At 33.3% G+C, this 16,657-nt stretch overlaps 1 protein-coding gene and 1 non-coding gene across 2 annotated transcripts in view; both read left to right on the top strand.

Moving 5' to 3' along the window:
• Smp_149430 (putative phenylalanyl-tRNA synthetase mitochondrial) overlaps positions 1-3,175 on the top strand; it is a gene marked incomplete at both ends in the record, with an annotated part of 24,515 nt that extends 21,340 nt beyond the window's left edge. The window contains 2 exons of the mRNA XM_018798366.1: positions 2,622-2,789; positions 3,008-3,175. Of these exons, the coding sequence (XP_018653315.1) occupies positions 2,622-2,789; positions 3,008-3,175 (336 nt within the window). The remainder of the gene's footprint in view (positions 1-2,621; positions 2,790-3,007) is intronic.
• Positions 3,176-11,639: 8,464 nt separating this feature from the next.
• On the top strand, positions 11,640-11,705 carry Smp_tRNA_00240_Gln_TTG.1.1. The gene has a single exon. It is a non-coding gene (tRNA).
• The last annotated feature ends 4,952 nt before the right edge of the window (positions 11,706-16,657 follow it).

The following is a 16,657-nucleotide window of genomic DNA, read 5'->3' as shown; positions in this document are numbered from 1 at the left end:
CTCAAAAACTTATCAAGGTTAGATATTGGTTCAGAAGTTTTAAAATCATAATGCATACGATACAGGAACCCATCCATGTGGCTCCATATTAGTCGGCCTCTGGAGCCATGATAAGGTCTCAAAAATTCTTCCAGCCTCGACCACATAGCCTCAATGTTGTTGGTGTGCACCCCTGTTGTAGGGTCTACAAAATGGCGCTTGTGTATGACAACTTCATGCACGTAGCCTAGTCTACTTAGGCACCTATATGCTCTTCAATCGTCTGTATACACCGTAGTCCATGGCAGCACATATTGCTGTATAATCGGTATTAATGTTGGTGCCTGTCGGTTGCTGACTCGTTGGAAATGTCCTTTTTGTAGTGATCTATCATAGATTCCAAGGACCTGTGAGGTATATTTATGGAAGAGGTACTTACCCAATCTCCTTTGATACTGTGGCCACGGTTGAATTTGCGTTTCCTTACAACTGTTTCATCTATTTCAACGATCCTCCCAACTCCTCCATACGATTAGTGTACGCTTGTCAATTTTGTTGCACATATATCTCGGCAATACTCGTACCACTGAACTGCCGAAACTTCACTTACACCGGCAAATGTGGCAGCGAGTGTAACTGGTGCTTTTATTATCCAATTTGCAACAAGGATCATAATCTGCCTTAACCTTAGTTTTGATCGAGCGAAGAAAGTTCCTGTTCGAGCTGACTTTCTCTTCCAACATGAAGAACATCGAAAGATAACATCATCACGGCAGGTTGCACACTGTACAATGGTCATTTGACTACCACAGTCACAAGTATATGAACTTCTCAATAATCCCTTCTCTTGTAGACGCTCAATTATAACGTCTTCGTTAAAATCCTCTGTAAAACTATCGTACGTAAGCATCTTGTAATGAAATTAGCGCCGTGACCTTGAAAACCCGCGAAAGCTTCTGATTGGCTCGGCAGTATAGTTTAGTTTCGCCGTTACTTCTTGCAGGGTCATGTTAGGACAATGTTCAAGCTTGCTTACGATTCTTGTTCGGATGTCAGCATCCTCGGGTGAACGCAGGCTACAGACAAATACTAGGCATTTAAACTGGTCTTCATTCATAGAAGGCAACTTGAACCTCTCACATTCTCGGTTCACAATTCCTGCGTTTTTCACCCAGTCATCTCCTGGTTCTTTCGTTATCTTCAAGCATTGGTAACGGATATTTAATAGAGATGACTGTTCTCCGAAGATTTGAGACAGGGTTTGAATTGTTTCATCAAAACTAAAGTCTCGTGAGTTCTTCGGAGGAATAAAGTTACTACAGCGTTCATGTTCTGTTGTCCCAAGTTTTCTTAGAAGTATTCTGACTTTTGAGGTGTCATCCAGTCTGCAGAGATCAATACGGAACAATTCTCCATACTTCTTAAACCAAGAGTCAAAAGTAACACCTGCTGCACCATCAAAATTAAATTCATGGATTGCATTAATAACTGAATCAGTATGAGATACTTGTAATTCAGCAGAAGCAGAGTTTTGTTGGGACATGCATAAGGGTTTCCATGATTCTGAATTGAGACTGTTCAAACCGCCTTTCTTGACGCTCCATATAAGCTTCTAGTTGCTCCAAAGAAATATTCATTGTAGTTTTCCCCGTCGCCACTGATAAGTCTTGCTAATTGAACGCTATACTTGGATCCTAAGCTAGTCTCGTAACCCCCAAGCTAAATCTACACAGCGATTTGAACACGAGAGAAAAGGCACAAAATATGCGAGAAGCACTTTACTCCAAAGGTTCCTTTATGTACAGAAAATATAGGGTTTTTATAGTATTTTAGAAGACCTTGTGTTTGTAGTGCCGTGCTTCAATAATCGTTCACTTCGATAACCGTTATTATACCAATCTTAACGGTGTATAAAATCAGAAGGCAAAAGGAAGCGGCAACTACATTTTTATTGATGAATGATGCAGACCAGAAAGCTGTGGGCACATGAGCAAGTGTAAGCGAGCGAAGCAAAGATGATGCATAGTAGAGATGGCTGGGGAGCCAACACGCTATGAGCAAGCATTACTCAATATTTATAATCAGACAAAAATGAATGACAGACATATGATGAATAGGATACGAAGGGTACACATATACGCTCATATAAAAAGTAGTCAAGGTTAATAAGCGAATAATTAACAAGACCAAAATATGACTCAATGTATAGGTGAATTGGCTTGGCCAGTAACTAGAATGAAGTATATGGGCTTAACATATAAACTGATACTATAGGTTTTCCTGAAAATTCTGGGATGCTACTAAACATAGTAGCAGTGTAGTAATCAGCCAATCAGAAACTCTACATGTGACTTTTCACTTTCGTGGTGTTTTTAGCAAAACTTCTACTGAACGCTGATTGGATAAAATGCTTCGTAATGTTTCTTGAGTCTTTCTTGTCTGTTGCGAGATTTTTTATGGATTACCCCAACACACGTAAGCTTGTACTCGATTTCAACGTTGATTTCTCAACTTCTGTTACATATGCATACGATTTTGGCCTGTTGATACGAAAAAAAATTTTCATATATATGATGTATAATGAAGAGTTTTTAATACTTATTGTCAGTTTGTCACTTTTTTGTTCACTTATATTATATCAGCCTGTCAGTATATTTCCTCCGTGTATATTGGATCTTTCATTTTGGTTAAACGACTCGGAATCAATATCATCTTTGTCTTTCAATCCTGATGGATTAGATAGAATTAAAATAGTTGAACGGGATATTTTCGATCTTGTACGTTCCGAAGCTGGCGATCTAATAGAACAGGTAAAGAAGAATAATTTTCTCTAAAAATAATTTTAATAGTTTTACAAATATAGATTACAACTGTGGTTGTATAGATGAAACCTAAACTAGTAACATACCTAGGCAACTAGTTAAATCTGTCGTAGAATGTATACTACTGACATTGTAAATAAGTAGATAGATTCTTAATTATAAATATTTCATCAAAACTATTTTTCCATTGTTCAACCTACATGTAGATTCGTTTGGTCGACTCGTACATAGATCCGAAAACCGGACGACAAAGTCTTTGTTATCGTTTTATCTACCGGGATCAACATAAAACTTTGACAATGGATACAGTGAGACCATTACATGAGAATATTGGCCAAGTTTTAGCGGAAAAATTAAATCTTTCCATTCGATAATAATTGTTTGTTAAATATCAAATCATTATTATCATGAATATATAATTTCCAAGCATCGTTTCCCACTTGATACCTTTATGTACATATTTTTCATTTTGTTACATACAAATTTATATTGGTTCTTCTATAGAACCAACTTTTCAAATAATAAATTTTGTTTTTTGTTGAAAATCTTTTTTGTCGAAGAAAAAAATTGAATATATTGATCACTGACTGTGTGACCAATGTTGTGTTCACTCTTAGTAGTAGTGAATTCCTGTTGATCATATTTCGATAGGGATACTAGTTTAAGTAGCTCGACATCAGAAGGACTATGTTTTCATCATTGTCGATATTTCTGTCTCAGGGAAGGTCAGTCGCACCTTGAACAGCTCAGCGATAACATCTCATAATGAAACAAAGTAATACGACTTCGAATTACAGAGAAGACATATAAGGCTCCTGAGGTTATAGGTACCCATTTCTGACATGTACCAACTCACAATAAATCTAGGTCTTAAGTTTCTTACTGATTGCCTCCAAAGATGACTAGTCGAACTTCAATCAAGGTATCAACTACGTCATAACTCAAACCATGTCAAAGTAGAATAAAACTCACACATCGCACAGTTGAGTGGCTATCTGAACTCATTAGTTGATTAAGTAACATAGGCGTCTGAAGCAAAGGGTACAGGGTCCGAGTTCCAGTGTGAACATAAGCACTGGGATTTGGCGGCTACCGTCCAGCTGACGAGTCTTGAATAGGAGGAAATCCACATCCTGAATTCCATTGTTGGTTACACTTCATCTGTTCTATATTATTCAAGAGAAATAATTCGTTTGAAATTCGATCGTCAATTCCTAGGACGTTGATAAAATGCAGAGATTTAAGAACATGTCCATTTTCGTAAATTTCTGACTTTTCGTATTTTCCATATCATATTCATTAGTGTAGTTTATGAATACACTTTTTAACTTACCGTTTATTATTAGCTTAACCATGTGTCATGAGTTCGACAGTTATACCACTTCTGGCAAAATTGAACTATTTGATCCTAACTGTATTACCTAGATGTAACAGATTTGTCATGAGGCTCTAAAGCCTTAAGCTTAACCGTTAGACTTCTTGAAACATATGAAACTAAAGCCCTTCATTATTGCCGTTTAGATAGAATGGTACTGGGTCCAAATCTCGGTATGAACATCTGTATGGTACTTTCCCATACCGTGTTTAACGTTCATATAATATTGAATTATAAATCAAATTAAAGGAAAACATCCCGTTAATATGAAACGGTGGTTTAATAGTTTAAAAATATTGATTTTTTAACAAATATGTCGTTCGCTCAAATCCCATTCCACCGTGTTTAATGAAATTATAAACAGTTACATCCGGTTGACGAGTTGCAAATAGGACGAAACACACGTTTGGGATTCTTCGACTAGCTATCATTCAACTTTGTTTAAATGCGTGTGACTTAGTGACAATATTGAGGTAGTCTTCGTAGAATGTACTGATCAATTATTGTTCATAACATTAACGGAGAGATTCTAATAACCAGTATAAAAGAATGAAATAAGTTATATCTTTAAGGCACTTGTTTGTGACTTGCTAGTTAAGTATATCTTATTTATTTATTTAAAGACAGGAACATTGTTACAAGGAGGCACCAAATATGTATGCGCCGCATAAATCATTTGATTTGTGTGAGAGCCGGAATACTGCCAGGACGCCCAAAGCAGGTGGTTTTCTTAGAGGGCCACAACCCCAGGTAGATCTAAACACACGTATTGATACTCACAATCAGATTAGAAATCAGTGTCCATTGTTTCAAAAATATAAACGCATTATTTAGTAAGCTACTGAGTTCTATTTAACACTAATATATAATAGTATAACATATTCTTTGAGCAATAACTAAGCCTTAGTAATAACTACGTTACTTATATAGTTATTTACTGACAAATCAGTTGATGAGGTCATGAATCTTCATCGACTGAGATGGTTGGGCCACTTGTTACGTATGCCTGAACACCGATTACCATGATGCGCTATGCTGACTAGTATTGGCAATGGTTGGAAGAGAGTTAGGGGCGGCCAAACCAAAATGTGTCATCAGAGTTTGAAGACACTAACTTCTAGTCTGAGCCGTGTTGGTAGATGCAGACTACTTATTTTATATATTTTATATACTACCACCACTAAATTAACTACTATGAATTCGGTATTCATCTTGTGCTAACGAGATATGTCAACTTGGACCGATGCACAAATGTGCCCGGTCCTACGTTGTAGCTGACTGACTATTTACTGGCTAACTGTACCTATTGACGTACAGTGTTTTAATCTTTGAATGATCAGGAAAGTAATCATTTTTGATTAATTCATATCATAAAATGAGTATCACAATACTCATGATTATTTCACAAAATAGATTATATTGACATAAGATTTCTTCTTTCCCTAATAATTGGTTTCGTGATACAATGTTACAAAGACTATTGTTTTTGTGTAAACTACAAATTTAGCGCATGAATATAGCTCAAGATAGTTAATTGTATTTACTTACATCTGTTACTCCCAATGGAGCGTAGGCCGCCTACCAGAATTCTCCAACCCACTCTGTCTTGGGCCTTCCTTTCTAGTTCTATCCAGTTGTTGTTCATTCTTGTCATATTTTTTTTCCATTTCTCGGCGTAATGTGTTCTTTGGTCTTCCTCTTCTCCTTTGTCCTTGAGGATTCCAAGCGAGGGCTTGCCTTGTCATTAACGTCGTTGGATGCCGACTCAATGATCTAGAGTTTAGACGTCTGCAAGTGAGACCAAATGTTCTGGGTTCGTTTCTAGTGTGCGGGATGGTAGTTGTGCACTTCTGAGGAGTCCCATACCAGGACGAAGTTTGCGTTCAGGGCCTTCGGATTTTAATGGCGATCTAACATTGATCAGTTGCTAATTTCAATGCAAAGTAATAATTAGTTTATTCACAGTCGGAAATCTAATAAACAGTGAAAAACATCACAACTTATAGGTTTATTTGTTTCTAATGCAGTTTTTTTTAAGTTTCAAATGAGATTCATTGTGTCTTGGTGTTCTTTATAGAGAGAGAGAGGGAGGGAGAGCAACAACCACAAAAACAGGCTTATCGACTGTTTTTTTATTATTTTGTCGGTTTTCGAGTTGTTGTTATCGTTACATTATGGTTTTTAAAAATTGATTTTCATTTTGGTTTTTCTTTCCAATCACTTAATCACATAATTAGTTTTCGCATGGCAATCATAAATTTCATTACATAATCAGTGTGTGTGTATGTGTGTCCATATTATAAACTGTGACCTTGATTTATTCCGGTCAATCAACGTATACAAATGAAATATTTATTTTCATAGTTTAAATCACACACTGATTTTAATTAGACCCCCATTGAAAACATGGAAATAGTACGGCTATTTTGTTCAAGTATGGAACTAGACTCTCTACTCATCCCCCTTCTACGTTTAAATATTTTAGTTATTTTTAATTTTCTATACTTATCATTTCTTGCAATTATCAAATCATAATTAATTTAGTCACTAAGAGATTTATTAATACACATATTGTTAATTATTAATTCATTTATATATTTTTTCATTGAAGAGTTGGAGCGAATAAATTTTTTTGGGGGGGGGAGGGTTGGTAACAAGCTAAGCCTTATCGAAAATGTATCTTTAGCTCCACATTGGGTGGTTAAGCTTGAATGAATGTTTGCGTAAAACCTGAATTGGTGACTTGAATCAAGCCAGTGATGTTTGCGACTACAATCGATCAGTTGTTTTTTTGGGGGCTTATGTGAATGTTGTTGGAATTGCCTCGGTATTACCATTAAGTTATAAGCATTATAGGCGGAGATAAATGATGTCTAGCAGTGAAATTCAGAACCCAGTTTTCGTCCTGTTTAAGACTTGTCAACTGGTGAACATCAACTCTGAGATCTATTTAACTACAACTACCGAGTCCGAAATGGAAGGAAACATGGATCTTGGATTCCACTGCTAACCACAATCCATCTCTGTCTATAACCAATTTATTTTAGTTTTTTCATGAATTATTAATCATCGTCGCCAGAAAGATTGAAAATCTTATTTTCAATTCACATTGTGAGGTTAATCAATGTTGTAAAACTTCAAACCAACATGAAACAGACATTTAATAAAAAACTATATGTTTAGTTATAGTCAAGCAGGTAAATTTGGAATCACATTTAAGAATCCATAGATATATATTTAACAGTACAACTGATATATTTCCTGTTGAAATAAAGAATAGTTTTAAGAGAGAGTAATAGGTCAACAAACTCTTCAACAGGATAAACTCTTCCCAATGTTCAAATGTTCTTATGTCAGGTTGCCCTCATTCTAATAATTTAATCATGTCAAATAAAAGTCAAAATCATTGTGAAACGAATATTTCAAAAAAAATGAATTGATTCCTGATAAGATTTAAAATGTAATTTCCTTCATCAGATATCGATTTTTCTAATAACTCGTTTTCTTTCTAATAACATTGAAGCTACATCCATCTGACGAGTCCCAAATAGGACAAAACGCAAGTCTTGAATTCCACCATTAGCTACCATTTATCTTTGCTTATAATTGTAATTCAAAAGTTCAAGAAGATCTTTATTCCCCCCCCCACATTTCCAGTGTTACATAATCTTGAGTGTTTCTTCAAGATATATATTCATTTATCAATCAACTTAACAAAACAATATAGACGGAAACATATATATCTGTGAAAAACAAATGAAACCATGATTGACTCAACAACAACAAAAAATTTCTTTACTAATGGGATTAGATATGATTGATGGTATAATGATTTTTGTTTTTCAAATGTGTACATATATCAATATTGAATAACAACATCAACATTGAATATATTGGCTAGATAGAAATCATTTTATGATTAATGATACCATGGTAAAAGACTGGTGATTATCTAATATAGAATTTACTTTCGTTAGACTATGCTTCATCAGATATATATATATATATATGTAGGTGTGGGTGAGTGTATGTCTATCTATCCATCAATCCCCCTTTCCATATTGACTTATCTAGTTTTTGTTGTGTGTGTGCGTTTTTTTTAAAAAATTTAAATGCGAGGGGGTAGAATTTATGCCTAAGAAATTAATTTACTCCATTATCATTCTTTTTATAAATTTTTTTTCAAAAAAAAAAATTTCTATAAAAGAATGATTATTATTTCCGGCACCCAGAAATTTTATTTTATACATTTGTTCTTACTGGGTTTTTTTGTTTAAAGTAAAACAAAAAAATTATTAATTTTATTGAATAGTAGTAATAGTAGTAGTAGTAATAGTAGTAGTAGTAGTAGTAATAGTAGTAGTAGTAGTGGCACAACTTGTGTTCAACGGTTTGAAAATATTGAATATTTCTGTATTCTATTTGTTTGTTTGTTTTTTCTTCATTTCCTGTTTTGAGTAGTCTGTTGATGATTTGAATTATTCCTAAATATTTTTTAATATAAAAGTACTTGTGAACAAAAAATACAAGTAGGTGGGTAATATCAACTTATCCATAAACAACATACATGTATGCATAGGTGTGTGTGTGTATGTATGTATGCATGTATACGTATGCATATACTAATGCTCAAATATCAATATGATAACTAATGTATATCTATTCTATACATACTTGAATACATATAGAAAATTGAAAAATTTCCTGATTTATTGTCTCAAATCGTTTAGTTAGTATTTTGAGAAGAGAATTCTTATAAAATTGGCTTAGTAGTCTTTTATATTACAGGTATAATATTACTCCTCCTCCTATGGAAATGAGTTATAAACAGTAAAATAATTGTCAAGTGTAATAATAATAATGTGTTGTCAACTTATTTTATTGGCCATTTGTGCTTGTGTGTGTGTGTGTATGTTTAAATCTTGTGATAGATATGAACAATTGAAATAAAGATTAACATGAATAGAAACTATCGTACTGTTGGGAAAATATATCAATTCTTTTATGAATTAATGTGCTTTGGAATGTATTTTCATAAAATTTATTTTTAAAAACAGAAATCATCTCTTTTACCATGTAAATCCATGTATTATCCCTTCAATTGGAAAAAAGTTTATAGTTAAAATACCATTCACTCTGATTTCTTTTTTGAAGTTTTTTCCCCCCTACCAACTTAAATGTTCGACCATGTTATTTCCGGTTGTCTTAAAAGTGTCTTTATTTTAATTCTGAACTCTTTACCCTAACCATTTTCAATGAGAAATTAAATTTATATATATTAAAAAATGGGCTTTTGCCTTAGTCATTCCAGTGTTCTGTGAATTATTTAATTTTTTTTTTGAAACAAAACAGACGAAATGTAATTAATATATGTGTTTTTGTGGAAATCGGATCGATGGTTGTCTATTCAGTAGTCCAAGTATATCATTTCCCAATAAGTACTTCAATATACATTTCATTCGAGTATGCATGGGGTAGTGGACAGCAATCTAATCTTATGCAAACCAAAAGATGAAATGGCAAAAGAGGACAAAACAAACATCATCTACAAGATAAATTGTACCAACTGCAACAAACACTATATTGGACAAAGCGGACGCCCCTTGCATCTTCGTCGACATGAACATCAATTAGCAGTCAAACGCCACGACATTTCTTCACTCATATCAATACACGTGGACAACTACGGACATACATTCGACTGGGAAAATGTGCAGATTTTGGACAGAGGCAATTCCAAAAATACCGGAGAATTTTTAGAAGCTTGGTACTCAGGTCAATCAGCAATAAACAAACACATTGAAATCAATCCAATTTATCAACCAATCAAGAAAATTATCCAGAAACATAGGAACAAAAATCAAACCAATAGGAGAAACAACCAGAACAAAAAAATAAACAGTGACAGATTTAAGGTCAATAAGAACCAATCAACATCGAGGTGCACAGAACAAGCTGTGAATCACATGTGGAGAAATTCAAACACTTCACTTCTACCCGAAGTTTGTACTGATGATGTCGTTCAGAAAGACGACGAAAGCTCCACGACCCAACCATCCAGCTCAGAGAACAAACCTACATCAAAATTAATGATAAGGTGTTTATCTGTCTCTCCTACTTTCAATGATGTACTAATTGAGATCAATCCTGAGAGAAAATCACATACATTTATATTACGTGGTGGAATGTAATCGATAAGAAACTCTAAGCATGGGTTTCGTGTTAGTTAGTACACATTACCAAGGCGTATCTGTAATCTTGAGTGAAGTGATGCTGCTAACTAGATACGAACCGGCGTCATCCAGCTTTCGTAGTCCGAGACGTCACCACTGAGCTACATAAACTGTGACTTACGTGCTATAGGAACGACATGTTTACAACTAATTACTCACTGAGTAGTGGCCAGTAACCTGTTTTTCTAGTCTTTAGTATCGATATATACATATACATTATGGATTTAACGTGAATTCATTTGCGGTCGGATGGATCTTCTGTAAAGTCAAATAAGCAGTTACTAGCTACATCAGTAAATACTACACTTTTTTGGTTGAATACATTTTTATTTACACAGATGTTTGGAATTTTCATTCTACTATCATTTACATGACTGTCAACAAGTGTAGAAGACAATAGAAAATAAGTTTGTTTTTCGTTCGTTTGCTGGTAATTAATAAACTAGTCTATATCGTTAAATATATGTATAGGACTTAAGGTCTCTCATTCCTTTGGAATCTGTTTAAAAATCTCAACATCAATCGTGCTCTTCATCATTTCAACCGTATAACTAACTTAATACTCTAAATATAAAACTTGGATTGTTTGGTTACAGTGATCTCAACTAGCATTTGTAACGAAACAAAGATTCCGAGGTAGCTGAAACCCTAGTTTTAAATTACTGAGACTAATGGCTAAATCACAACTTAGAATATATCAAAAGTTAAATCTCTCACTTCAACACTAGAATGCTTAGTTCTGAATTTCACATCGAGTATCAGATTCCTTAGAAGTGCAGATACATCTTTTTTTTACAAATGTAGACTATCATGAAAGTTAAACCAAATGAAATTTCCTTTCAACTGTCTCAAAATGTCAAACATTCATACACACTTACTACTGGAGTTATAATATTACGATTACCAAATAGATTATTACTATTATTACATTTTCTTCTTAACCTTTAAAAGTGATTTGATCGTTCGTTTTATATTTCCTTTAGTGTCATCCTCTCCTGATTCCATCTCCCTCCCTTTCTCTCCCTCCCTGTCGCTCTCAAACATACACTCCCATTTTGACTTTTTGTCAGTTCTTCAATACAAGGAAGAAAACAAATCAAGGGAAAATATATATTCATCGTGGACAGACTGACCAGTTGCAGTCCTAACACATCGATGGGAAGATTCAAACAAACAATACTAATTGAACTTAAACTTCACCCTATCGCACAAGCAAGTGGCTATCAGGACTCAGTGGCCGAGTGGATAACGTGATGGCGTTTGAAGCGAGGGTACTGGGTTCGAGTCCCAGAGTGAACATCAACTCTAAGATGCAGGTACATCCAGCTGACGAGTCCCAAATAGGACGAAACGCGCGTCCTGGATTCCACTGCTAGCCACTATCCATCTCTGCTTACTATTCACAAGTTTGTTGTACCATTGCCCTTGGTCTAACTTCTTTTCATATAGAATGATAAATCGGTGAATGAGTGAATAAGTAAGTGGATAGCTGAGTAGATGAGATAAATATAAAGAGAGAAAACCAACAAATCTTCAAATGTAACAAAAGAAATAAAATGAATACATTATACTTTGTTGTACATTACCCTAATCGCAGACTATTCCTTTTTATGATCATATTATATTAGTAAAAACAGTAGTAAATAAGTTTTATGTAAAGCATTGAGATGTCACTGTCATTTATACTGTTATTGTTTTCATCATTATTATTATTATTATTATCATTTATATGTTTATTTGAGACAGACTTCTCATATTCAAAATAGAAATGAATACATCATTCATTCATCTTATTTTATGACTCAGGTAAGTTCCGGTTGTCGTTAAGGTAGGTGTATATATATATGTATATACATGTTCAGTTATTCCTTCTCATATATTGTTCATGTGTGTGTGTGTGTTACTGTATTTCTAAAGGTATTTCAAAATTTATAGAATTCTAATATACTAATCCCTGAATTATGTTATGGCAACATTTTTTTGAGTACCTTGTCAACTAATCAATTTTTATATAGTAATTTAGAACATATGAAATCCATGTACATATATATATACATTCACATACATGTACATATATGTGTACACACTAACATTATTCATTTCCGGGTACATATAGAATCATTTTAGAAAAAAAGTTTATATTTCTACTCCCCTTTCTTAAATAAATTTCCTTAATATTATGGAGATATATATATACAGTCATGCTTCTCAATCTCTCTTTCTACCTTTCATTACATACACACATACTCACACAGTTACAAATGTATTATATATATATATATACATACAAACTATCATCTATAGATGTATATACAGATAGATACACATATTCATATTGCCCCCCTTGTAATTCAATCTCTTATATATTGATCTATTAAAAAAAATTAAAAAAAGTCATTGTTTTAAACTATTACCATGATCTTCTATTATTATTATCATTTTCTGTTTAGTGATTAACTTTTTTTTTAAAAAAAGAGAAAATTTTATTTACTATTAGGGTCATTCACATCGAAAACGAAAAAAAAAGAAAAAAAATTCGAACAAGAATGAAAAATTTTGTTTCCTAGAAAAATAAAGAAAAAATTATTGTTGCGTGTACAGATTCATCTCTCTCTATTTTTTTCTTTTTTTTCTAATAGGGATGTTCCGTTTTATTAAATATCTGTGTTAAATAGGGGGGGGAAATCGATAAAGAATATGAAAGAAAGCATGCAAATTGAGGTCAATAAAATAAAGGGTTTTATTGATCACTTTATTATTATTATTATTATTATTATTATTATCATTACTACCATTATTAGTAGTATTAGTAGTTTTAATATGTTTTTAATTAATAATAGGTTCATTCATCTGTAAACTAAGAAGTCGAAGTGTTAATACAGTAGATGAATAAAGTGAGTAGTTAGTGATATACAAGGAAAAAAATTAAAATGATATTTAACAAATTCCAGGTGTTTTTTTTATCGATTCAGATAGAATGGATTATAATGAATTACAAGATTTTTTTATTTCATTCGACTGTGAAGCTGAGTGACACGGGATCGAATCCGTCAGGGAGCACCAGTTCCCTCAAGATTACAGGTACATGTTGCTGACGAGTGCCAAGTAGCACGAAACCCGGATCCAGGGTTTCCTGTTGACCACCTCCAACCACCATCTTATCTCAATTATTGATTATTTCTTTATTTTTTGAATGAGAGATTGTGAAATGTTTTTGGAGCTTCAATTGATTTATGATCTCAACTATTAAAATTTCTATAATATCCACAAAAACCCCTTCTGATATTAATCAACATATGCTAATTAGTGATTGACTTCAAGAGATATTTCCTGGAGTTCTAGTGAGAAGTGGTGACTAGTCGAGTTCAACCGGATCTATTGTGAGATAGTAACTCACTGAAGACAATGGTGAACGGTTACTCAATTTCGTGGATCGGTTGAAGTTAGACAATAACACCGTTGGATGCCGTCCGACTCAGTGGTCTAGAGTTTGAGTGCTCGCGCACTATACTGATAGGTCCTGAGATGGAATCTCGCGAGTCGGGATCGTGGATGCGCACTGTTGAGGAGTCCCACAATAGGACGAAACGGCTGTCCAGTGCATCCAGGTTTCCGATAGTGATCTAGCTTCAATTGATTTATGATCTCAACCATTAAAATTATTATAATATCCATAAAACCCCTTCTGAAATGTTTTTATGCTAGAAGCAAACGAGATGAACTATGACTGCAATAAATATTTTTATTTATACTTAAATGAAAGGTCACCCTGTATCTTATGAATCTCTTGAGTATATATATATGGTGCATGCTACTTATGTTGACATAAGTAGTATAAAACACCAGTCATAAGTGGAATGCCTGGCAGCAGAATGTTAAGAAGATCGAATCAACGAGAATGAAAACAATGAGTAATCTTTATGGTAACGAAGTATGAGAAAATTGATGGAAGATTTGAAAATGAAGCATTGAACTTATGGTTTTCACATTTGTTAAAGTAACTATGTAATTTTATATTCAAACACATCGATTGTCTCCTAATGTGTTCTTATTCATATGTTGTTCGTCATGTTTTCTTCCATATCAAGTCATTCAGTAATCTTCTGGAAAAGAAAAGTGCATATGATATTTAATATGGCTCATAGGGGAATTTGAGAATACACCCTGATAACAACTTTAGTGATAAGAATATATACTAACTGCCAAGGTATTTATGACTTGGTTACTAAATAAATTACTTTCCTTTTCTTTTCTCATAAGATTCTTATGAATTTATGTTTTTGAATTCAATCTATTCTGTGTATTATATAAGGCATTTTGCTATTTAACAGTAGTTTCTACATTGAACAAACTAAACTAAATGATCTAATGATAAGAACTTATATTATTCTTCTAGATGACGCTGTTAATATGAAATGTAAAGAGAAGTGATAGTAATAGTATGTTCAGTGTCAATACTGAATTTGATTGATTCTTACCCTGACTATGCACTGAACATATGTATCGTATATAAGAACTTTCGTCTAAATTAGAGCGAATAGTTTCACATTGTTTGAGCGCCGAGTTGATGTAAGACATTAAATAGGAAGAAAATATATGTGAAATCTTCAAGGAATTCCTTGAAAATGCTTGGACCAGATTGCCAGGCGAAACGTTGGATTTACTTCAAATTCATTCGCTGAGATTTTACAAATATATTATTCCTATTTATATGTGTTGTATATTTTTCATTTGTGTATATATTGTAAATTATCTTTCTGTCTTACATTCACTTAAACTGAATGCCTATAAATGGTAACTGTATGTATTCATGTACTTTGATATAAAGTTTTCAACCTATTCATCTTACCGTTAAATAAGGAAGGATTCAGTCAGAAAAGTGAATTACTAGTTGTTTTTTTTATTCTATGATTTGAAGAAATAAGAGCAAATTACATTGGACTTCATGCATCCATCGTTATATGATAGACGGGAAAAATAGTTGTAGCAGTTAATTTCCTAGAAAGCGTTCGTAATTGAAAATAGGTAGCAGATACTGACTGTTGTAAAAAAAATCTTCACATAGTCTAAACCTCAAAGTGATGTTAGTTACATTATCATTAAAAATATGAAAACACTGGACGGGCGTTTTGTCCCAATATGCGACTCCTCAGTAATTTATACTAAACCCAAAACCTGTCTGTCGAACAAACACTTACCTTCTAGATCATTGAGCCACCATCGAATGTTATACATGTCTGACTGAAAACAATTTACAATAATACATGGCCATTTGAAGTGTAAAACTGTCTACCACTTGACATGTACAGTATTGGTATCAGCTCAGTGGTCTTGAGGTTTATCACTCTTTTAAGAGACCGATAGTCCTTAGTTCGACTCTTGGACACAGGGTCATGAATGTGTACTGTTGAGGAGTCTAGGACAAAACGGGCATCTAGTGCTTCCAAGTTTTCAGTATTTGTCTAACTAAAATCAATTTGTTACTTAAACTATGAAAATTATAGAATCTCTACAAGCCCTTATACTAAGAAATATATTTGTGAAATATCCGTTTTCGAATATTTACGATTTAAATGTATCTAAATGGAATTTCATCACAACATTGCATGATCGATTATGATACTTTCTTACTGAAACAGCGCTTACAATACTGAATAAGAAAATTACTGTTATTATAAAAAGGTTGTCTCCTTCTTATCTACTTTACAATCAAACCACTCCATGTTCAAGGAATTCAACTTCGGTAGGACTATTTTTATAATCAACATCATCTTAAAATCATGTCTTGTTTGTTTTGAGATAGTTTGTTAATAGAACATTTTTTTCATAGTTTTCAGAAGTATACCAATGTAGTCCGTGTCATGATCTTAGTCAACAATTTAAGACACTAGGTTACATCGCTTAGGATCAGTCGCATTTGTATAGATCTATTCAATATTTATCTTATTTATATATCCTCAGTTTCAGAACCACTTTATTCTTTTTTACCGGTAAATTTATTCTTTCTTCTGGAATCATGTCATTTATCCTTGATGCTATTTTACTACCAATGATACTGTTACTACTTCCATTGTAGTGAACAAAACACGGCTGGGGACAATCGAATGTATTTAAGCACAAATTACAGACTATCTCACTAAATTCTGATAACCATACAGCAAACAGTTAATTTGCAAAATAACAATCAATTATCTCAATCTTCACTGTTCCTTCTGTAAATATCAGTTCATCTTCTCTTAATTCATTGT

This window comes from Schistosoma mansoni, chromosome 6 (assembly GCF_000237925.1).
Source record: "Schistosoma mansoni strain Puerto Rico chromosome 6, complete genome".
In the NCBI taxonomy this organism is placed as follows: Eukaryota; Metazoa; Platyhelminthes; class Trematoda; order Strigeidida; family Schistosomatidae; genus Schistosoma; species Schistosoma mansoni.
The sequence above is the reverse complement of the archived record's forward strand: the minus strand, read 5'-3'. Positions and strand labels throughout refer to the sequence as shown.